General features: G+C 41.6%; 1 protein-coding gene and 1 long non-coding RNA gene across 2 annotated transcripts; one reads left to right on the top strand and one right to left on the bottom strand.

Moving 5' to 3' along the window:
• Positions 1 to 9,880: 9,880 nt before the first annotated feature.
• Positions 9,881 to 16,313, bottom strand: LOC134165547 (uncharacterized). The gene is made up of 3 exons (XR_009965570.1): positions 15,527 to 16,313; positions 12,856 to 13,542; positions 9,881 to 11,174 (listed from the first exon to the last, which is right to left on the bottom strand). It is a non-coding gene; the product is annotated as an uncharacterized LOC134165547 (long non-coding RNA).
• Positions 16,314 to 16,415: 102 nt separating this feature from the next.
• On the top strand, positions 16,416 to 22,794 carry HERPUD2 (HERPUD family member 2). Its single transcript, XM_062621175.1, has 4 exons — positions 16,416 to 16,506; positions 16,571 to 16,814; positions 16,950 to 17,250; positions 22,336 to 22,794. The coding sequence occupies exons 1-4, from the start codon at positions 16,416 to 16,418 to the stop codon at positions 22,444 to 22,446; spliced, it is 747 nt and encodes a 248-aa protein (XP_062477159.1). The 3' UTR covers positions 22,447 to 22,794.
• Positions 22,795 to 25,157: the final 2,363 nt, after the last annotated feature.

Below are 25,157 nucleotides of genomic sequence, written 5' to 3' on the forward strand. Positions count from 1 at the left end.
TTGCTTAGCTGGGTTTAGAGTCTTGAGTCTATGAGGATGTGCCTTTCTTGTCATTTTAACCTCTTAAGGGTTAGTGCTCTGTTGGAGAGACTGCAGAGGGGAAGGCCAACAATGAAAACTCTAAAACACAAATGCCTCTGACAGCAAAACGAAAATGAAAATGCCCCCCAAAAGTATGTGCAAAACTGAAGTTAACAAAACAGGCACAGGATTTTAAAGGAATATTTCTTCCCACAGAAACAATCCAGATGTTATTCAATAGAAGAATCACGTTCAAATAGAAAAGAATCCTATTAATTGCATTGTATAATCACTGTATTTTTTGAGTTAAAAAAAAAAACAAAAACATGAAAAATCCAGGTTCATGTAGTAATGCAGGAGTAAAGCACTCCTTTCTTAGGAATCCAAACCTTTCTTTGCATGGTTTATGGCTGCTGTGCAGTATGATCCTCTTATCTCTGGTAAAAGTCTGCAAGGTTTATCAGCAGCTTTTGACACAAATGAACTTAAGGTCTGGCTGCTTTTCCACAGAACCTATCTGGAATAAGTGGGGTCATGCTAGAGCTGAAAACCATCTGTACTCCCTGCAGAAATATCCGAGAGTGTCGTACTGGTTGTCTTCCTTGCTGCACAGCCCCTCGTGGAAAGCTGCTTGTCAATATTTGCATCAACGGGATGCCCCTTGATGGGATGCTTCAGATTTTTAAGATGAACACTTCTATGTGTCTCCTAATCCATATTGAGCATTACAATCACCCAACTCTAGCCAAGCCTGGGGAAAGTGAATGTCAGGAGGAGAAAAGAAGCTAACTCAAAATAAGTTTGAAGAAAAGATGAGTAGAGCTGACAGATGGTGCTGCACTTGAAGGAAATCACGACTTTCCCCTCCTTTCATCAGTTACTAAGGAGAGATTATATATAAGAGAGTACCAAGAATATGAACCTTAAGGTAGTATTTAATTCTGACCAGTGTTTGAATAGCCATGAAGCCATCTGACACTCTTTCCATCCTAATACAACCTGCTTCTTGGGACTGAGGCATTCATCCCTGTGACTACCTATTTCTAAAATGAAAGATGGGAATGCTCTATCTTTTCAACTGACCAGAAGGGTGCTCAGAAGCATTAGCCACTCCACCATGCAGTTATGCATCTCTGGAACTGCAAAGGCAAATGGGAACATGTCAGAACACATTCCCCTGCAGCTTCATGACTCCACATTCAGTAGCTGCTTTAAACCAGAACGATGAACTTTCTCTATTCAGCTTTCCATAGGATAGGGTTCAATCCCCTTAATGACTGTATTTCCCTCCCTACCACTGCAGGGATACTTGCTGAGAGGGCATGATGTAATTGTCATGGCTGAAATGAAACTCAGATCAGTTGAGGAGACAGAGTGCAAAGAAGACACATTTTTGACAGAAATTCATCTGGCAAAGAGAAAAGGGGGAAAAAATGCAGAAGATCATTGCCTGCTTAAAAAAAAAAAAAAAAAGATTATGAGAGGATATTATTTACTCAGGATTTAAGTGGCTGAAGGGCAGAGCTCAAAGTGTTGTAGTAAATGGGGCTCCATCCGGCTGGCGACCAGTCACCAGTGGTGCTCCTCAGGGCTCAATCCTAGGGCCAGTTCTGTTCAGTATATTTATGAATAATTTGGATGCAGGAGTTGGATATGCCAGTATTAAGTTTGGTGATGATGCTAAACTGGGAGGTGCTGTTGACTCTCTTGAGGATCAAGAGGCCTTGCAGAGGGATCTGGATAGGCTGGAGCATTGGGCTTTGATTAATGGGATGAAATTTAACAAGCTGAAATGCTGGATTCTGCACCTAGGACAGAGCAACACCAAACACAAGCCTAAACTGGGAGAAGAGTGGCTGGAGAGCAGCCCTGCAGAAAGGGCTCTGGGGGTTGACAGGAGGCTCAGCAGGAGCCAGCAGTGTGTGCCCTGGCTGCCAGAGTGTAAACTGCATCCTGGAGTGCATCAAACATGGCCAGCCGGGCAGAAGAGGTGGTCATCTTGCTGTATTTAGTGCTAGTGCAGCCTCACCTGGAGTAGTGTGTGTGGTTCTGGGGCCCACCATTGAAAAAGGATCTGAAGGTCCTTGGATGTGCCCAGAGGACATCACCAAAGCTGGTGAAAGGGCTGGAAGGCACGTCCTGTGAGTTACGGCTAAGGGCTTTTGACCTGTTTAGTTTGGAGAGCAGGAGGCTGAGGGGTGACCTCACTGATCTCTACAGCTTCCTGAGGAGAGGACATGGAGAGGTGCTGATCTCTTCTCCCCGGTACCCAGTGACAGGATGCACAGAAATCAAAGCTGTGCAGGGAAGGCTTAAGACTAGATATTAGGAAGCATTTCTTTACCAAGAGGGTTGTCAAACCCTGGAACAGGCTTCCTATGCACTGCCTCCTTTATTCCACATAACAAAGACTTAAGATCCTCCTTAAGATTCCTCTCTTTTGGCTTGACTTTGACTTGGCTTTAATGAACTAACTGCCGTACTGGTGCTATACAGCCTGGATCTTTCCCTTGGGTTTTGCTGTGTGGTCTGTTAACCTCCTCAGTCAGACTGCAAGCCCCACAGTAAACCAATACAGTGGTAAAGTATAAAGCACAAAGAATTACAGCACCTAAATGGCATCTCAAGTACACCTGTGGTGTTCTATGAATACTAACCTACCCAGCTGTGAAAATGAATTGCATAAATGGATTACAAAAGGGTAGGATGTAGAACATGTCCTTGTGGAACAGCTTCTGCTATAGGGTTGGAATGCTAGTGTGGCAGGGTTTCTTTTGGGAAAAAGAAGTGGTAATAGGAAGTTAACTTTCGTTTTGGGAGGATCACTTGTGCAACAGAAGCCCTCAGTGAGTTGTAAGCGTGCAGAAGAGAGTGGTGCCACCACCATACAATGAACCAGATGCACCCAAGCTCAGGTCAAATCGAGATGCAGCCAAAGAGTTTTAAACATCATAAATCTTATGTAAAGCATTTAGTAGCACAGAGAAAAGCTTCTCAGTTGGTGAGAAGCCGTGACATATTTCTGAAGCAAGAAACACCCCAGACAGTGCTGTCACCAGTGAAAAAACTATTGGTGAAAACTAAGTGAAAGAAATGGTAAAAAAAAGGATGATAGGAAGCCATAATAGGACACTGGGTGAGGATAAGAAAGCAGAACAGGAAATGTTTATGTAGATAAAGGAAGCCTGCAAAACAACTGCAACAGGGATCATAGGAATTTCAATTGGCCTGTCACTGGGGGAATTGTAATTAGGAAATATCAAATCACTGTGAAAAGCTGAACACTTCACATAGCCGTGGTTTGTCTTTAGACAGTTTATGAATGTGCAGCTATAGATAGAAAAGCAATAGCCTCAGAAAACTCACATCCTGGCTTTTATCTCCAACTCCAGAATAGTGCAGGTCTGAAAGAATCAGTTTATTGACCTTCTGGGTTACACTATGAGCTCTATTTTCTCAGGCCTTCTGCAGATGGCTGGGGGCCAGTATATACACAGAGGATGTGGTTCATTTAACTTGTGGGGATTGACTCTTGTCATGTTTGTGGAGAGTATGAACTATATAAATTGTTGGGAAGACAACTCTGCAAGCTATGAGGTGGTTGAGCGGCTATACCTGGTTTACCACATGAGTTAATCTTAAATACAGTTGGAATATATGATAGGCAGTAACTAGTGAGTTTTGGAAATTACAGTATACACTAACAAAAGATTAGTTCCATTTGCAGGAATTACAGGTTAGATATAAGTAAAAGCTCTTTACTGTGAGGGTGCTGAGGCGCTGGCACAGGGTGCCCAGAGAAGTGGTGAATGCTCCATCCATGGCAGTGTTCAAAGCCAAGTTGGACAGAGCCTTGGGTGACATGGCCTAGTGGAAGGTGTCCCTGCTCATGGCAGAGGGTTGGAACTTCATGAGCTTAAGGTCCTTTGTAACTCTAACTATTTTATGATTCTATGATTAAAAAAAATCAGGTACAACCCCCATTTTGCTGCCAGCAGTGGCCACCTTGCTCTCTGTGGGGTTTAAATTCTCCACTGCAAAAGGGTGGTTAAGAATGTGGGGCTTTGGCAAAACTTCTCTGTGTTGCATGAGAGAACAGTTAATTGAAAATTACTGGATGTTAGTGTTAAAGCATCAGGTCTGACAGCATTGATCTTCTGGCCATCCCTAGCTTCTGCTTGCCTTCTGCTCAGGCTCTGTGTGCCCCCTGCACTTCTGCAGGCCTTCCTTTGCCAAGGGTTTCCACATGATCCTTCCAGTTGCCACTCAAATGCCTTTGGTGCTTGCCTTGGCCAAAACCAGTGTGTCTTGCCATGGGGCATATGCTGTCCAGCATAAACCAGGTGGAAGTCCCCTCTGATGTTGGACTTACAAGGAGCATCATATCATACTAATAGGACTGCAGCCAGTAAATAAAGAGTTGCAAAAGTTCATGTGTGGTAGTTTAAAGCATGTTCTCCTGAGAAGGTGAAGCTGTCAAATCTATTGTGTGAGACTTCATTTTTGCAAAGATTCATCTGAACAGGCATCTGGTATGTTCTGATTCACAGCACACATATCTGCTATTAGAATCATAGAATTGTATTGTTCTACACAATAACCACTTTAAAGATTAGCCCTGACTGCATTCAGTATTACCTCTGTGACACACATTACTGCTTGACATCTGCTAAGAAGGTTAACATACTTTTACAGTATTTTATCTTTTCTGGTCTTTATTTGTCCTGGTGAAAGCTGATGTAGCTTGATATTTCTCAAGACATAATTGTTGTGTCTGGAGTCATCCTTGTTTGTGTAACAGGGATTGCACTTGTGAGATTTGCAGGGGATTAGAATAAGCATTGATTTTATAAAGAGACTGTGATTCACTCAGGTTTCGATGAAACCACGGGAGAAAGTACATATTTAATTTGACTTTCTTCTGGTTCCATGTGTACACTGCTCCCCAAAGGCTGTGCAGAGAGGTTTTCAAGAACAAGCTCTAATCCAATCTTATCCAAGCAAACTCCCATGAGCAGCCTGCAGAAATGCCTGTTTTGTTTTCACGAGCCCTTTCAGCAGTATCACACGACTGTTTGCAGAATCTCAAAACTCTCATTGAAATAGCTGAGACAATCAAGGCAATTATGCTCCCATGGACCAAGTTTTAGTTATCTTTGGTCAGCTTCCACTAAAAACAGTTGTGTCCCTTTGCTGGCAGCCAAAGTATTTAGTTGAAAATCAGCATTATTTATCTCACTAATTATCCTTTCACTTGCTTTGGCTTATTTTTACAAATTTCCCTTTTTTTCCTCTTCCTAGATTATTTATTTTTTTAAGGCTTACTACTTATTGTTTCTCCTGACCTTTGGCTCCCTGAGCCTGTGAGGCTCTGGATACTTTTCCTATTTAAAATCCAAAAGCAGACATTTCAGTTTCCTTTTTTACTTTTCCCCCTAAATAGTTCATGCCAGCAACTCCCTTTTATATGGCTGCTTCATTTGGTTTCCCCAGCTCAAGAAATTCATGTTAAAATAGGAGTTGAGGAGATTCTTTTGGCAGCCTGCCTGCTGAACTCTAGAAATGCCACTTCACATAGGCCATGCTTTGGATGCTTGAGTAAATTCCAAAGGATATAGCTGGGAAGACAAAGCTGTGGACTGAAGCCTGCTCGTGTGAGGAGAGGGGAAGCCATCCTCTAAACTGCTTTATCCTCATCATCACATGCCTGTTTCGTTCTGACTGCTTCATCCTGGCAAAGTAATTCACTCTCTTTGACACTTCGTCTGTCAATTGCTGTCCGTCACTCAGTGATGGTGCGAGTGAATTTGGTACCACTGAAACCCATTTATTAGTAAGCATATTCAGATATGGCATACAGACATCTACATGGTTACTAGAAAGCAATGACTTTAGACCCGTGCTTACCTGAGTGTCCTTCAAGATAAGAATCTTGCTGGGAAAGGCTGGCTCTGCTGTCACTTCTCAAAGGCATCTCCAAACAAGAGGATCCTAATTATATCATTGGGAAGTCCTAAAAGTGATTTTAGGCTTCCTGAAGTGAAATTAATCTGCAAATTTGCACTGTTCTGTGTATGGAAAATGTTAACATTCACAGCAGGATTCCAGACATCTGCTTCACAACTGGTTTTAAAATCTAGGTCATTATATACAGGTGGCATCAGGTAGGTCTCCATGGAAGTCTCAGAATATTTTAAACAGCAAAACGGGTTTCTTTACAGCTTGTAACCAGCTAACACAAGTTTTTCATATGTGTACAGTACAAGAAAGGTTAAATATCTCTCTTGACCCTTCCTTGAGTGTGAATTTTTAACATTCCATGTTCTCATAGCTCTGGAAGGCAGCATTTCCTAGGTAAATTCCCCCGCTCTTCCAATCTGTTTGCTGATTTTTGCCATCCAGTATGAAACCTACAGTGATATAAATCCATTCTTGTTCTGGACCTTGGTCATTCATTTTCATATGCTGTGCAGTCATTCCTTGACTGTAGGCATTTTCCATTAATTGAAACATTTCACAGAATCCTAGAATCCCAGACTGGTTTGGGCTAGAAGGGACCTAAAACCTCATCCAGTTCCAACCCCTGCCATGGGCAGGAACACCTTCCACTAGAGCAGCTTGCTCCAAGCCCCGTTCAACCTGCCTTGAGCAATGCTAGCGATGGGGCAGCCACAGCTTCTCTGGGCACCCTGTGCCAGTGCCTCAGCACCCTCACAGGGAAGAACTTCTGCCTAACATCTAATCTCAATCTCCCCTCTGTCATTTTAAAGCCATTAAGCACATTTGATGTGCCTCAGCTACTACCGGATGGGTGCTGCTGCCAAGTAGCAAGGGGATTGACAAGGACAGATGGTCACCAAGTCTGACAGTACCATTGGTAGGGAAGCAGAGATATGATTGCAGTGGCAGATGGATGCTGGTTGCTGGGTATGGAAAGCAGTGGATGCTCTGACTCTTGGACTTTCTACAGGTAGAAGCTACCTTACCTGTGGAGCAAAATGTTGGCAGGGATCCTGCTGTAACTGCCCACAGACTAGCCAGTGTCAGCCTGGGAAGCTTTATCCTGGTTCCCTTGGCCTGGATCAGGAGATGTAGGGGCATAATCCAGTTACAGACAGGTCAGGATTACGTGCCTCAGGAACAGAACTGCAGGGGCCCCTAACAGCCCCAAGACTGAGCTGCAAGCCAAAAACCTGCCCCATTTTCCCACCGCCAGCCCGAGTGCTTGAGAACCCAGCTGAGAGCCAAGCCAGCATGAGAAGGTCCCTGATAGCCTGAGTGAAATGCATGACATTTGGCAGCTCCACTGCTCTATGGGCTATTGAAATGCATAAAAACATTCCCAGTGTGTTCAGAGGGCTGTGGATCCTGCCTGCAGGCTCCTTTCCTTGTGCTGTGACAGCACTCCAAGAACTCAGATAACATCAACACCTTCTAAACATAAATCCACCTATGTCTGAAAATGTTTAATATCTTTTTTTCCCTGAGCTTTTTACATCTGCTGCTTATTTTCATGTACTTTCCCACAAGTGCCAAAGTCTAAACTTGCCTCTCTTTTTCATTTCTTTCCACTGCAGCCAACACAATTTCCTTGTGCCCACTGCAAATTCCTCCACCACTGAGCTCTTCTGGCATCATGCTGCCTTGTGTTTTTAGGGCAGAGGGGAAGAGGGTTTTGTGTGGTCATTTAATGCATGAGAAAACTCATTAATAGATTTTCTGGGTAATGTTGTTTTTAACTGCAGAATAGAGAGAGCCTAACACTGCAAGCTTCCTCCTGATGCCCTGGCAGTCTCCTGCAATTCCAATTTAGTGTGACTGCGTTTTCTGGAAGGAAAGAATAACTTGAACTCTGTGCTTATTCATTCTCATTGCTGGGGCTAATCAATGAAGCAATTGTATTTGGTAGTAATGTGAGGGTTGTCATGTTTTAAACTGACAGGAACCCTCACATACAGTTGCCAGGTCACCAGGTGAGAATGAGAAGGAACCAGGTCAGTGACTACGAATATGGACCAGACCTGAGCCCACAACGCAGCTGACAGAATCACAGCCTGCTTCTGTTGAAATACCCACTTCCTACTATGGAGGCTTATTTGTGATTTCACAGCCTGTTGTGGTGAAATCAAGGTGATGTTGAGAGCAGACACTAAGCTGTATAAAACAGCAACAGAACGACTGCTCAACCAGAGTGTTAAACAGATTTTGTGCAATTAACAAATAATTACTTAAAAAAAAAAAGAAAGGAACAATATTGTGTGCACATTGAACCATTTAAAAACAACACTGTGAGAAAGTCTACAAGCACTATCAGAGGCTCCTCACATCCTGGGGAAGGACGCTCTCTTTCCTGGCCACGAAAATGCAGTTTTGTTCCCTGAAGATGGCTAAAAACAATACAGCCACCTACTGACTGACAAGGTTAACCACAGCATGTTTATGTGCTTGTCACTTAACTGGCCATTTCCATCCTAAAATTGTGGCCCGTGGAAAACCGGTTTTCAGCAGCTGCTAATTACTGAAGCACACAATTAATAGCTGATTAGTAACTTGCTGACTCTCCGTATTACTCATCGCTTTGACATGTGGTTAGGTAGCTGGTGTATAAGCACTGCTAAGCATGTGCCATATATTTTCCCCAAGCATGAGATGGCATCACATCTTGCAGTTGTCAGACAAGGGCTCTATTTCCACATCTCCACTGGCGGGTAGGGATAAGAAAAAACCATAATCACAAGACATTTCCACTGAAGAATGAGACAGGACTCCCTGATGTCTCTGGCTGTCCTGTTCCCCTTTTGAGACCTCAGGTTGGTGTTTGCTGAATATTCATCACTTAGTGGGAGTCAGAGAAACACTCTGGGCACCAGCACAATGTTGATGGAACAAAATAAGAGAATGGGAGTCTTTGATTCAGGAATTACAGTTAACTGTGTTTAAGAGCTTCTTGTAGGTTGTGCGATAATGCAGGTGTTTGAACATGAAGCCTGACGTGCAATACCCTGTGTGTTACGTGACTTGAGGGCTTGCATCTCCTGAGACCATGGAATCTTGCAGGAGGTCCATGTTTTCCCACAGACTCTCATTAAAACAAGCTAATAAAGAACATCTCAAGATCATACAACTATAATGAACGATGCAAACATGGAATGCAAGTGGATGAAATACTGCTTTTAAAGACAGTTTGTTTTACAGTACACCTACATCCTGCATGGATGTCAAGAAGCTCAAGAAGCCCCCTTTTACCAAAAGGCTTTTGTAATCCTTAAGGGAAAATGAAGTGTTGGTTAATAATCATACAAGGCTCAGCAGGAACAGTGTCTGTGTTGGCACACTGAAAAAAATACCTGGCATACTCAGTGCATAAGTAGCTGGCTGAGCAGTCCAAAAGGCACTCACAAAAACATGGTGAGACAACAGACTATGTGCAAATATAAAAGCAGTCTAACGTTGCTAGGAAATGGCTGCAGGGATTAAGACTGACCAGAGCACAGTAAGCCTCATGACAGTTTATAGAACATGGTTTTCACAACTGGTGAATGAAGTCCCACAATCCTCCTGAGGTTCAGGAGGAGCCACATAACTTGCAGTACTGCTGTGAAACCCTCTGCAGGCAGAAGGCTGATTATAGACACACAGAGATGCCTACCCTTGCCGGAACTGGAGCATCCAGACTGACATGACTAAGACTTCTCTTTGAAGCATCACTATGAGGAAACGAGACCTTTCTTCCTCCTGCCACCACTTCAGCATGGCTTGAATTAAATTTTAACTATGTTTAATCCCTATTGCTTGCATAACCCATCAGCTGAAATCACCCTTTGCACAATCAAAAGACAAGGCATCAAGAACCACATGCAAAATACTCCTCCTGGGTTAGTTTATTGTATCTTGCTATTGTAACTTAGATGTTACTATAGATTCTCAGAACACAGTGCAAAGCTCTATGCATATGAGAAACAAACATTTGAGACTTTAAGCTGAGACTCAACGTCCTCCTTAGGATATTCAAGAACTTGTAAAAAACTTTCTTTAAATAAAAATGTGATATGTAATGGACAGAGATAAATATGGTACTATAAAATCTTAAAGCTAAAAGAATAGCATTTCGGGCTGAGAAGCTTGTATTTTCCAGAGTACAGATGTCAGGATGACACCTAAGGAGACAAACAAGCAGAAAGAAGCATCTGGAAACAAAATATTTGAAAGCAAAACTTGAACCAGCTTGTTTGCACTGAAAAATAAACGAGTGGCATCACAATGGACATGAGACTATGGCTCAGACAGAGCAAATGATAAACATACAAGATATATGGATTTCCAGAGCAACTGGCTCCTGTTTCTGTAAATACTTACACACATGAGTGGACACATGAGTTTCCTGGAATTGCTCATGTGTAATGTTGTTAGTTAGAATCTGTCAGTCTCTAGTCATGTGCAGTGATGTTTGCAAACCTGTAGGACTGGAACCTCAAAAATCATAAATTCTTCTGAAGAGTGATGCTTTTTTTCCTATGGACTGGCTAATAGTTAGCAAGCATTTGGTCATTTCTGTTATAAGTAGTAATAACCCATTTCCTCACACCAAGTCCCAGGAGCTGGCAAGGCACCCAGAGACAAACAGCACTGTAGTGGTTAGTGGAAGAGCAATCCTTTCTGTAATAAAAAGCTGGGTATTCACTTACGTATCTTAATTCTTTCCATGCGTGCCCTTTCTTGCCCTCGCCCCCTAAATTTTATTCAAACAGAAACCCAGGAATTTGGCCTCACGTCTGGGACTTCTGGACAGCTAGCAACCTGACTGGATGGGCAAGAGTGCAGCTCAAATTATAGCTGTCCTGATAGCCGGCCAGCGTCCACACAGCTCGACTGCACTTCAAGTGACTATAAATCTGAGGTATCTGGACCACGTCACGCTTACTGCACCGGTGCTAGTTATCTGAGTATATGCAGGAGGTGCCTGTATTCCAGTTTCTGCCTGTGCTGTCTTGAGCTGACATGAGAGATGCTGGCACAGACTTTACACACTTTGTCATTTTAAAATACCTGACAGAGCCCTTGTAATGGAAATCAGCCACCTCTCAGGTTTCAGAAGAGCATAAAAATCTCTGGCTACCATCAAGTTGCTTGTTTTCTTTCCTAAATTTTTAATCCTGAACACAGTCAGAGACAAAAAATGGACCATAGGAAGGAGTGATATTCCAATGACAGTGGATTTTACATTGCCATTGATCCAGATGAGTCCATCGGGCAATGCCATAACATATTCTAGAGACAGAAACAGGCACCTTTTCAGTCTGCATTTGGGCAGTTCTTAGATGGGGGAGAAATTACTCTGTTCACCCTGTGAGCTGTGCCCTTCTGTAACCAGATCCTTCCTGACACCGACCCCAGCACTCTGGCTTGGCAGTAGCAAGTTCCGTGGACTAATTATATGCTATTGCAAAAAGAGCACTGGTTTTGACTTTTTCCTCCTCATTTAATTAATTCTTGCTTTATTCTCAAGTTATGAGGGAACCTTTAGGACTTATTTATATGGCAACAGGGCCCAGAACTGTGGAACAGTGCTGTCTGTCCCAGGCTGTAATGCACAAATAAGCCCTGATTGTGTATCAGTTAAGCACCTACCTCCTGTCATGCATGTCTGTAAAGCACAAGGGGCTAATTTCTCAGTCTCCAGCTAGGCACTGTGGAGAATGGTCTGTACTCCAAAGATCTTATAATCTCAAAAGGAAGTCAAGCAAGAAAACAAGGAAACATTTAGTGTGAGGAATACTATTTGAGGTCTCAGTATCACTTTATCATATAATATCCTATCAGTGTCGGAACTGTGACTTTTTCCCTGTGGACTTTTCCGTTAAGGTCCCTTAAAGTCAATGGGACATCACATGAATAAAGAATGCTACAGATGAAAGCAGAAGCTGGATCAAGGCATAGACCTCCTCAGTAGTCACTTGTGGGCAGTAAGGTCAAAGGCTTTTTGAAACTTAAAAGTCAACTATATTAGTAGATTTTCTTTAATTCACTGCCCTGGAAATGAGATCTTCCTTTGTAACAATGCTGATTTCTCTCCAATTTTTCATGAAAGTGTCTTTGAATGACAATTAAAAAGACAGAGACTTTGCTAAATGGAAATACTTCCACTTGCTAAATGGAAATAAAGACAGGTGCTCTTATAAAAAAAATAATAATGATGGTAAATGCTCCATCCTTGGCAGTGTTCAAGGCCAGGTTGGACTGAGCTCTAGTGTGAGGCGTCCCTGCCCATGGCAGGGGGCTGGAACTAGATGAGCTTAAGGTCCTTTCCAACCCTATCCATTCTATGATTCTGTGGTACCTGATTTTGCTAGATTTCCCATGGCCATTTTAGCAATTTGTTTTAAATTCAGTATTTGAAATTATGCTTCTTTAGCACTCCACAACAAAACCATTTATAGACATTTTAACATTTTGGATAATTCTAGTTATGTTTAAAATGGATGAGAAAATATTGAAAAAATAGGTCTGATTTGAACCTGTGCTTAGGGAGAATTCAGAGCAAACACACAAAAAAGAATTCCAAATAAAACTCTGTGCTGAATCTGTAAGCAAAAAGCCATTCTATGCAACCAGAGTCCATGTTTGAGATCAGATCAGAGGTCTGACCTGAGACTGTGTAACATTGCAGTCTAGCTCCTTCAGACTGCAGTTTTACAGGATAAAGAAGGGTCCATTCAAGTCCTATCTCAGAAAGCCACTGCTCATCTCAAAGTTTTCTATCCCTCCAGCTCTTTAACCAGCATATTCACTGATTGATTTTCCTTGAAACAGTAAGATACCAAGACATTCTCTCACCTGTTATGTCTCTTTTGAAGCACCTCACATAGAAGAGAGAAAATGTATAGGTAGCTGCTACTCCTCTTCAGTCTTGAAGCTATCATCAGGGCAAAAATAGCTGCAGATGAATCACACTTTCATTTACCCATTTCAAGAAGTTGTTCCTTAGACAAGTGTCACACCTCGATGACCACTGCTAGTAACATTGCAGTTGTAAGTGCTAATATGTATAAGAAAACACTTATAACATCCAGTTATAAGTGTTTTCAGCATTTGTCCGTAAAACCATCTTCACGCCCCTGTTGGAAACAAAATATTGGTCTTGCAAGACTTTATTCCAGAAGTCAACAGCTGAAACTGCAGAGCCTGCCTGAATTCATAAGAAAACCACATCCCTGTTGCACTTCATCCACCAGCCACCCACTGCAGACTAGTGGGTCCTTCAACTGTCACTACAGGCAATTTGCAAGTGAAACTGGGTGTTCTGTATTTCCCTCTCAGCCTGCTCCATTTGAATTCCCTTATGGCTACAAAGGAGAAAGCTTATTAGCTTTCTTGTCAGCAGATACGCTTGTAAGGTCTCTCTCGATAGCCCCTTAGATCTTGAAACCTTCAGTGTTGTAATAGCTGAGATTGCTGTCTCTTGTCAAGTTTGATGGAAGTTGGTCACTGGGCTCAAAGGTTACAGGGAGGATCAACTGGTACCTATAGAAAACATCAGCAACAAAACAACAGTTAGTCCTGACAAACAACTGAGATGTCCATTATGATATTTAAATATATACACATTTCTGCTTGTTTGCTTACACAAATATCATGACTGACAAATAGTCTACCTCTTGTTGAAAGACCTGTAGCCAAACCCATTCATCAGTGTTGCTTATATGGCAACAAGAAGACTTCCAGAGTTTTTTCCTCATGGAAATCAATTATGAATTGTTGAGAATCAGCAGTATTTCTAGTGCTGAAGAGGTGATATACACTTCCAGAGCGAGAAAACCCATGTGAACATGACCTTTCCCTTAGTTTCCTTAAGAAATAAACCTCTCTGGCTTCATGTATACAACCGAAGGGAGCACAAACCCACTCCTTCCTCCTTGTACAACAAGTTTTCCAGATCATTAAATGAAATGTAAATTCTGTGATTTAGAAGAGAAAATCCTGGCAGTGGCTGCAATGAGGATTTTCTCAAAGCTGTTTGTTCTGAAGAAGGAATATGGGAATCCTTGTCATCATTTCATAGTAAGGCAGAGTTTGTTAAAGTCTTGGAGAAAACTGATGTGTCTGAGCATATAGATTCTCAAGTTCTTTATGGTTGTCATCCCACATACAGGTCAGTAATTTCACATGACCTCAACTCTTAGAATAAATAGCAAAAGAGCCTGGATGCATTAGTTGCAACCCAGCTTTGTAACTGCTATGATTCCACTTGAAAATATTTTACTGGCAATAAATGGAGATTTTGCTCTATTCCAACTTGATAAATGGGTATCAGGGTAGATTAATAATACAACCTATCTTCTGTGCCAAGCTCAGTTAAGAACCTAGAGTTGTAGGATCTTATATGCTCTCTATTTTCCGTTGGATAGTCTAATGGCTGAATAAGAAGCCTCAATTCTCAAATCATGTGCCTATTTTAGACACTTCAAGAGTCAGAAGATCTTTCATAGCATTTTAATGCATGAATTCCTTTATTTGTAAAAAATTAATATGGTTTTGGCATTCTTAAAAGTGATTTGCCATAATTTTTCGTCTGCACTAAAGGGGTGTCACACACAATACAAGCATGCAAAAAGATTCCTGTGGATTTGTGAAGGTATGTCAAGCTGGATAAGTATTAAGAATAATGACATAATTTCTTGCATGTTAAAATACCAAACGGCCTGTTGGTGCAATACATTGTGATACTTCACAATGGATATTCATAAAACGTTTCCTGGAACCTAAATTCATGTCAAACTGCTTTTACCAGGTTTTTAGTTCTAAAATGCAATTACTGACGGTGTGATTCTGACCCCCAGGGGATTGTGCACAGTCCAGGGATGTGCTCACAGAGGTGGCACAACATGCAGCTTCAAAAATGACACCACATGAGACATCTTCCTGTTCCCAGGTACGACTTGGGAAATTTCTTGGTCATCCCAGGTCTGGAGTCCTGCTTAGTAGCTAATGGGCATGTTATAGAAATACTGCATGTATGTGGACCACCAAGACTGTCAAACACCACCACTGCAACCACCCTAAAGAAAAGTTAAAAACTTCTGCATTAATCCTTGACAAGTGCTCATCTAACTGACCCCTTTTGTTGCACTACCCTGGGCACAAGTATTCACCTAGTGCTTGGAAATTGTATTCCACTCTTGGAAACCCCTGGGGATTCCAAGTTACATGCCCTGGTAGCGACAGCATGGACAGAATTTCAAGTGCAAATAAGCATTCTTGTATAACCAGGGAGGGCACCGGGAAACCGGTAGGAGTATGTCAAATATTACATTTGAAGGTGTTGTCAAGTGCCAATTTTCCGTATTTACTATTTGATAAGTCTCCTCAAGGACAATGGGCACTGTAGCAGCAGAGAGCTCGCATGATCCACCTCAAGCATGAGGTTTGTGAATGAGTGGTTATGGGCAAAAATGAGCATAAGTCGATGAACACAAAAATTAAGACTATTTTCTCTGTGAATTCTCACGTTAGCTGTTGTCTGTATCCAGGTTTTATTTGAGAGGAAGAATTAGGTCCTGGGTGCTAATGATATTCCTTCAGGCTCTTTTTATCTTTCTGTTCAAAAGCTGGAGCTCCTTACAGTCCTCTCTTTATTAGCAAACTCTTCTGTGCCTCTTTGCTCATAGCATGGAGCCTAATGAAGGGTCTGATTCTTTGGCATTAAAGGGACACTATCAACTTGACAAACCAAACCTGCCTTCTGTGCTTACAAACAGCATTTGAAGACTGAAGGAAATGGAAAGCAAGTGCTCTCTCCTGATACAAGAGATGCTTTAAAGTAGTTTTATAAGCAGCTTATTGCTTTCATCGCGTTAATGAGGCCAAATTTTACTGCAGAGATCTTTAGAAGTATTCTGAACCTAACATTCCCCTTGTTCCGTGTTATTTTGTCCATCAACCTTGAAAGTTACCTCTTAAAGGATTTTCTTCTCAGCAACTGAAAATCATGTAAGATGACTGGAAGTTTACAATGCTAACCTGAGACTTCAGAAACTTGTTTTATGGGTTTAGACAAGTTTCTGTGCTGCATAAGGCAAATCCCTCCCTTTGCCTCCATTCTGTTTATAAAACAATATTTCTTTACACTATTTACTACAGTAATCTTCCCTGTGAGGGTGTTGAGGCGCTGGCACAGGGTGCCCAGAGAAGCTGTGGCTGCCCCATCCCTGGCAGTGTTCAAGGCCAGGTTGGACACAGGGGCTTGGAGCAAGCTGCTCCAGTGGAAGGGGTCCCTGCCCGTGGCAGGGGTTGGAGCTGGAGGAGCTTTAAGGTCCCTTCAACCAAACCAGTCTGGGATTCTACGATTTCCTGACCTGATTAGAATATTGAGGATAAATTCACTGAGCTGTTCCCACATGATGGTGTTGAGGGCGAAACAGATGTATTTAACCTCCTCAGTGTTGAAACTGCTGTGGGAACCAGCACGTCTGACACAAGAAGCTGGCGGTCAGACACCCCACAGGCCCCGCCTCTGGACCTTGGTAAGACCGAGGACCCGCACCCCCTCCAGCACGCTTTTCCCCTCACACCACCCCGGTGCCAAGCACCACCTCAAACCGCCCGAAGCCCTGCCCCACCAACGCAGCCGCAGGAAGGGCAACGCACGCGGAGAGCGGCAGGACGCGGCCCAGCTTCCGGTCTCCATTTTACGCAGGCGACAGCGGCCGGGGGTCGTGGTGGTGTCGCTGGTGGAGGGGTCCGGCCCGGCGCGTTCCGGTACCGGGGCTCACCCACTCTCCTTTTCATACCTGTGGGTGCGGGCGGGCCCGGCCGGCCCTCGGGGTTGGGGGTGGCGGCGGCAGGGGGTGAGGGCGCGTTCGTTGTCGCCGCGGTTACCCGGGGGTTGCTGCGGGAGGTGCTAAGCCGCTTCTCTCTCTGCTTGACGGCAGAGCGCGGCCGGTGCCGCCGCCGTGTGAGCGCGAGGACGGGGATGGGCGCCCGCAGCCTCCCCGGGAAGTTCGCCCCCGGCCGCTGAACCCCCGCCCCCCCACTACCCGGGGTGCCCAAAGGTTGAGCGGGTTCGTGTGCCCGATTCTTCCCAGCATGGACCAAAGCGTCGTGGATCGCCCGGTGACCCTCATCATCAAGGCCCCCAACCAGAAATACACCGATCAGACCATCAACTGCTTTCTGGACTGGACTGTGGGCAAGCTAAAGTCTCACCTCTCCAAAGTGTACCCCAGTAAGCCGGTGAGTTGGTGGCCAGCCCTTTTTCTTCGTCGTGTCGGTAAGACTGGCGTTGTGGTAACCTGTGGGCAGTTGGTCAAGACTTTCCTTAGGTACCCTGCAAGATAAACAGTCCTAGTGCCGGAGAGCTGCTTGCGTACGGGTGATGCCTGGCACTCAGCTCTCGGGGAAGCTGGCAGTGCGAAATAGTTGCTCTTTCCTGTGGTTTAAGAAGATCACAGTGTAGCATCCCCAAAGATGGCATCGCTAAAGACACTTCATCTTTTTTGGGAACTGGAATTGTGGTATCTCAGTTAACTTCGGATTAGTCTCTAAATGGAAAAGTTCTGTTTAAAGTGATTACAGTGTAATCAACGCAGCTAAAGTGATCAGGATCTAGTGAATTCACTGAGGTGTGGAGCAGGTAGGTGTTTGTTCATAGTATTTGAAATACGGAGTTGAGCCTCCAGAATTACTTCCCCTTTTTTCCCCCCTTTAAAGAACAGTGGGGTTTTCTGAACACTTTGCTCTCAGATATTCTATGACTGACGGTCGTGATTATACTTTGAACCTTAATATCAAGACCTGTTGTGGGGTTTTCTTTTGTTATGTTTCCTGAGGAAAATAATGTTTATTTGTCAACTCTTTTAAGTTTCTAAACTTGTCAGTTGACAAGAGGCTGGGAAAAGCCATGCAGGTAATAATCGAAAGATGATACTGTAGCTGTTAGTCATACAGAGCAGTATACTTGAAAATTTGTTCCAGAAAACTATATAAAGGGAATGACTGCTTCTACACTGCAGCAACAGCAGCATGTGAGGCCTAGACCTTGCTGTGGAAAGCATCAGTCAAAGGTTGTGTTTATATTGTAAATGATTAGTATGTGCCTAATTTAATAGAATAATTATTGGCATTGTTGATTGAAGGTAAAATAGTAGCTTTGTGTCTTGAGGCAGGTTTCTGCCTTTTGGAGAAAGAAGGCAAGCAGTCAACAACTTAGGCTGTGTCTTGGGTACCTTGAGCTCTGTTAAGCAGTATTTGAGAGTTTGTGGATTTAGTTATTGCTGTGAGTAATGCTCTGCTGAGAGAGCCTATCTGCAGTGACAGAAACAAATCCACGACTTCATCTGATTGCTGCTGCTTCCGTCACTGGAGTCTCCTCCTGTGATGTGTTTAGGCACTAGTTTTCTGACTCACCCGATGATCTTGTTAAATTGGGCTTCTTGTGAAGAATCCTTAATGAACACGAGGTTTTTATGTCGCTGTGTAGGTCTGAACCAGTACTAGAATATTGAATTTCAATTTCCTGGAACATCTTTCTTCTGTTGAAAATTAATTCCTCAACATGCCTCTCATTACATCACTAGTTCAGAATCCCCCAAAATTGTTCTGGGTTAAAGAATGAAGAGTTTCTTTGTGAAAATTATCTCAATGGTTCCAGTTTAATCTGGATTTACTGTATTTGCATTTAAACTAGTAAATAAATGTAGTATTTTTATTTTATAGAACCTTTGAATTAAAGTAAGAACATGGGGAGGAGAAATGAAACATCCTATTAAGCACCTATGTATAGAAAAATCAGAAAGTGGATTTGATGTTGCCTGCTACTGCTTTTTCCAGATTTGTTTAAATCTTTGTGCTCTTAGGAGCAGCTCTGCCCCACCCCCCCCCCCCTTTATTTTTCTTTAAACTGGATCAATGCCAAAAGCTTGTCCATCAAATTTCTACATTCCTTGATTATGCTAGGTCCTGAAAACAACTTCTGTTACAGTGCTATTTTAAGAGTGCATCAGAACACTGATGTTCTCTCAGGTATTGCAGTGTTCTGGGTGTGAAATAGAAATCAGTTGCTATCCCTGCTATATACATAGTCTTTCAAGTTTTTACATGTGACTTTTACCTTATTCTACAAGCATCTGTAAAACAGTCAGCAGACTGATGGTAACTTTAAACGTTGTCATTAAATTTACAATTTATTAAGAATGTATTTTCAGAAAACGTGATGGTTAAAACGTGCAAACAAGAAGTTAGGGCCTGAGGCAGTGGTGTTTGTTGTTTTTCCAGATTAATTTGTGTAAATCATGTGGCTAAACATATGCAGATTTCATAGGCAGATTTAACTTGATTTAGGTGTTACTAAAGTTACTAAGTTGGTATACTTACTTTGGCAAGTCATTGAAGGAGATAAGTGGGGTTTAAAATAAAATCAAATTAGTTTGTGGGTCTATACTAAGATCCACGTTCCTCAATATCTTTTTTTCCCTGACTGGACCAATTTTTCATAGCTGAAGTACTGCAGTTACAGTGTCCCTAAATGAAATGTTTATTTAAGAAAAATTGGGAAATCAACCTCTGTGTGTCACTCTGGCAGCTCTTGCAGTAAGTGCATTAACCACTCCATTGATTACACCCAGACACATGAACTTTAAATTCTCATCTCCTCTAGTACCTGTCATCTAGCATATGCTTTGCTCACATTTCTAACCAGATGTGGTGGTTTGGATTCTTATTTCCTATGGGAGAGAGGCTGAGTGACCAAAATAACGAATATCTTGTAGCTGAAACAGGATAGCTCAGAGATTATCTGTGTTTCTAAAGGGAGTTGCTGCATTAGCTCACGTTTGGTGGTTTTGGTAATGTGCTGTGTGTAGCTAATTTGGACTCAGTAAGCATTGCAGCAGGAGTCTTGCTTGAAAAATGGAAGAAAAAACCCAAACCACTAGCTGTTGAATTCTTGGTTTTAAACTCATACCTTTTGAATTACGGTCTGGAAACTGTCTTCCATCTCACTGTAAACTTTAGGTTCTAGATGCATTTTATCTGATGCTACCTGCTTGCTTGTGAAAATGGGGGCACTCTGATTCTTTATATATGTTCTAAAGTGTTTTTCCATCACAGTTAAGTGTTTGGGCTAACAGTGAGCATGCTGTTCCTTAAAGCAGGAAGTTTGATAGTGAACCTCCTCTGGCAGAGGATCACTTGAATGCCTTTTCTATTTTCTTTGGCATAAATGTATACTGTGTGTTTTCACATTTGTCACTTCTTCTTTCATCTGCATTTAAATCCCTGCCCCTCATCTCAGAATTCCAAGATGGCTTTCACCCTGAGAATTGAAAGTGATTATAGTAGTGCCCCATTAGGTGTTTAAATTATGTAGGGAGGAGTACGTGGTTTAAGGCCTCATGGTCCCCATTAATGTCCCTAGCTTAATATGATTAACAGTACTCAACATAGGTTTAACCTTTTCTTTTGTGGTTTTGTAGGGAGGTGAAAGGCACTACCGAAGCCTATGTAATAGCTTTGAGGGGTTGTTTTACTCCAGAAGTTTCTTTTCTGTGAAGTATTTGTATGAAAAATATGAATTGTACTACTCATTTGAGGAGTAGTAAATGAGATGGAGTTGAGGAGAGGTACATACGTGAGGTACTGAAGAGAAAAATCTGAATTTGAAAAACTGTATTATGAGTGCTCCATCGCCATGTTGGATGATGATACAAAGGTTTGGAGTTTGGGGGTGGTTTGTTGTTGTTGTGTTTTGCTGTTTTAACTGCTTCTCCATTCTAATTAATCTCCAGATAATCTATCTCAGGACCCAGAGACAAGGTTTCTGACACTTTTCTTCTGGTTCCACTGCTGATTCTAAAGCAACAAGTTTCTTACTTATAAGAAATCAAAGTTTCCAGTAATGTTGATTCATGCTGCAAATTCTTATTTTTTCTAAGAAGGCCTTTCCCAAACATAAAATGCAAGTAAGCTTGTATTTTGCTAGCAGCCTGTTCCCTCTTGAAAGTAACAACCAAAGTGTTTCATTCATTTGAACGTAGTCTGTCGTGAGGCAGGCATTTTTGCTGCTGTTTTAAACGTGAATAGAAATAGCACAGTGTTGATGTTGAATTTATTGCAGTGTTTTATTCATTGGAGCTGCAGCAAACTAATTCTGTGTAGTGAGCCTTACAAAAATAGTGTATTGTTTCACCAATTAAAAATACAGGAAAATGCAGAAGAACATAAAAAATGACTCTTCAATAGAAGTGGTAAACAATTCTATACTATATATGGCAGGTTATGGACTAATAATTTAAAGATGTGTGTAATAATGGCTAGTATGAATGGGGGGGGAGTTAAAGCAAAAGCTTCTCAGACTTAATGTGAACTTTCATCTGCTTTTAGAGTAGCTATATTCAGGGGGAAAAAAACCCCACAAATTCTCCAACTTTTCTATGTTCTGCCAAGTTATTGGGAATCTGGAAAAGGCTATTGCAAAAAAAAAAACAATCAGTCAAACTTCTCTGAAAGCTTTTTTAATGAGAGATCTTTATCTCAGGTATTTGTGTCTTAGTATTAGCATGAATAAGACTGCAGAGTGGGCAGCAGGGTGCTGGGCAAGTGGGATGTAAGACCAGCTGTTTGCATGTCTTCATTCTTCAGATATTTCATGCTGTTAATGCCCGTCTGTTCCACTGATGTTAGCCTAAATATCTTCATTTAGCACTTGCTTACGGTAGTGCTTTCTTTGAAGTAATAACTGCTGTTGTATTAAGAAGAAAGCAGTAGTTCAGCTACTCTTGTGAGTGTTTTTTTTTTTTGGGCGGGGGTTGTTTTGGTTTTCGGGGGGGGGGGGGGGGGGATAAAATGTTGGGCAGGAACTAGTAAGAGAAATTCGTTGTTGAAAGTGATTGAAATGTGTGTCCCTTCTGCTTATTTTAATTACCATGCCATCATTCTAACTATTTTGGGGTTGGTTTTGCATTATTTTTTTGCCCCAGCCACTTCTCGGTCTCCTTTTTCAGGAAGTACCTGGGAATGGGAGCAGGGAAAAGAGCAAATCATCTTAAAAGAAAGGAATTATTGAATCTACCTAATGGTTTTCTTGAGCAGCGTTTGCCAGTTAAGGGTTTTTAATTGTTCTGGCACTCTTGTTGAGTGCATAATAGAATTCTTTTTCAGGATTAATGTGTGAGTTGGACCTGTGAAGCTTCTGAAATGTTTTTAAGGCTGTCTGGTGGTGGTTGGAATTGTAAAGGGTTTTCTCATCTGCAAATGTTGTCTCCAGCTGTATATCTGTACAGCAGGAAAAAGCTAAATCCCTTTCTTTGTCCCATCTCCTAGTCTACAAAGGATCAGAGACTGGTGTATTCTGGCAGACTGCTTCCTGATCATCTGCAGCTGAAAGATGTTCTCAGAAAAGTAAGCTTTATATCAACACCATATGATATTTGATCAAAGCCCCTTTTTGAGAAATAGGAATTTAGATTGGTGGTGTTTAGCTTTATATTGTCATTGTTGTATTGAGAGATATAACCATAAAATGTTTATATGTTCTGGAAAATGTATTTTCAGTTAAGTATCGCTTGTGTGGAGGATTGTGATCCTTGTGGATTGAGGCACGTTTCCAGTTGGTGGGAGCAAGCAGGCTATGGAAGTGATAATGTAATGTAGTGACTTCTTTGAACAATTCCCACTTTAATGTAGATGGAATCATTTAACAGGTTTGTTGGTTTGGAACATCATTTCTTGTACAGACTTAAATCCAAGAACTGCCGTTAAAAATGTCTCATGTGTAAGCAACTTAAAGGTAATATATTATATGCAAAATGAGAATTCTAAATTTCGGAATGATTTTGCTGGGAAAACTGTTTGTTGTCCTGGCTTTGTCAGCTATTAACTGTTCCTGATGATGTTTGAAAGTTAGTTTGTTCTTGAGGCTTTTCTTTTTATGTATATATCCATATTTATATATCCTTTTTTATATACAATTTTATTCTGCTCATTCATCTTGGAAAAAATAATTTTACTAATCTAACTTTGGATTCTTTAGTTAACACTTAAATCCAAATCCTGAATACACGCGACATCTCATGTAGGCAGTCTTCAAATACGTACACTTCGTTCTCAGACTGTTTCAAGTAGTTTGGTTTGATGCTACCAGGTAATAGGGACTCCATTAAGTTAGTAAAGTTCTTAAATATATAGACTAATATCATATTTAGGGCAGATTATCAAAACCTTTTTCTCAATTTAGGTAACAGAAAACATACTGCATTGTGTTGAGTAGGTTTTAAGCTCCTTGTAAACAGATCAGGATGCATCAATAGCTGTATTTGGAAAGTACTTCAGGTACTATGAAATAGATAGACTTTCTAATAGTCTAACAGTATGCAGGTATTGGGAATAGTACTGGTTTGTAATGTAATGAGGTAAAAATCAGACTGCAAGAATGGGTGGGTTACATCTTAATATTTAATATGAAGGAAAATGTCTTAAAGAGAATAATCCTTTGGTGAAAGTGGGAACTGAACTTTAGTCTTAAGAACAGAGAAACTGATGCAGAGGAATCTTGAGTATTGCTTGAGCAAACTAACACTGTTGTTACTTGCAAATCTTCATTCTGAAATAGATTTGATTAAGTTGTATTTAGCTGCTTACCAGAAAGTGATTGAAAATTAGTATGTATAGGTTTACTAGAAAACCAGAGCTGGGATTTTGCCAGCCGGTATGTGTCCTGTACCACTGAAAAGTTCATGGATATACTGATAATAACTTGCCTCAATGCTTAGTTTTGTTTGTTAAGAACAAAATTAAATCCTTAAATTCACTTGGCCTGGTTACAGCCCACTAATTTTAGGAAATGTGATCTCCAGCTTTGCCTTACGTGCTGGAGGAAAAACTTTGACTAAGTAATATCATCTTTCATTACACGTATTTGTCTATATTTGACTATAAAGTCTGTATTTGACTTTAAAGGCATATTAGTAGCTGCAGGCCTTTAGTGAATTTAGAAACATACTGATCAGCCTTAAGCATAAAGTTGAACATTTGTATTGGAAGGAATTTCTTGTGCTCAAGCTTTTGGAAAAGAGGTATGATTACTCTTAAGTTCATTCTCATTTTCTGCCATATTCTTCCTACTTGATTAACTCTAAATTCCTAATACTATCTGAGGATTTACTAAGTCTCCCCATTTAGCTTTGTAATGCTTGCTCTTTGGTACGGAGCAGTGTCATTTTGCTGATAGAAAATGACTTGAGGCTGGAAGTTGTGACACTCTTCAAGCATAGTGATGCCTGTCATGTATACATAGGAATATACAACAATAAACTGTCATACTGAATAAAGGTGTACACTGTAAGCTTGCAAGTAATATGTCTAGCTTCCTTTGCCTTTCCAAGTGGCTTAAAATCTTATTTAGAAAGAAGGTAACTGGTTAGGTTGAAGGCTTTTGATGTGGTCAGAGTGCTGATCACCTGTGTTGAGTACTCTCCAGTCATCACTTACTATCACTGACTGGTAAGAAATGGCACTTAATAACAAGGCTGTGCTGGGGCTAGAAGCTGATGAATGCAGAAGAGCTTAAGTCAGTGTGACTATGGAGAAGCTATGCTAGCAGTAATGCACAGTGGTGTAAAAAACAGTTACCCAGTTGAGTAAGCGTGTGTTTTAATGTATTTTTTTATAGTTTAAAAGAAAAACCGAAGCCAGCATTGCTTAATGTTCTCTCACTAAATACTGCAGCTTGACTGCACCACGCTGATTGCAGAGAAGGACATGGGCTTGTTTTTGTTGCTTTTCTTGTTTAAAATTTGGTTACTGAGGAAGCTGTAGGGTGCATTTTAAATCCAGTCGTAGCTATTCTTGTTGCTATGGCCATATAAGGTTCAGGCACGCTGATACAGTAGGGTGTTTTCATTTGGTACACTGAAATAGCTTCAGATGGAAGTTAGGGCATCCATGTTGGGTGGGGAAGCATATTCATGAAGAATTGGTACGGGCTGATTTAGTTAAGTTTGAACCCTCAATTCTCATCTAGCGCTTTGAATAGCGTTTCCTGAGTGTGAAGTGTCTTCGGGTTGCTTCAGTTGGGTGTCTGCCTGTTAGGCTTGAGCAAAGCTTAGTCTGGAGTGAGGTGGAGGCAGCGTCTGGTACATTTTGTT

This window comes from Pezoporus occidentalis, unplaced genomic scaffold, assembly GCF_034315485.1.
Source record: "Pezoporus occidentalis ecotype Australia unplaced genomic scaffold, CSIRO_AGI_Poc_V1 ctg107, whole genome shotgun sequence".
NCBI classification, from domain to species: domain Eukaryota; kingdom Metazoa; phylum Chordata; class Aves; order Psittaciformes; family Psittacidae; genus Pezoporus; species Pezoporus occidentalis.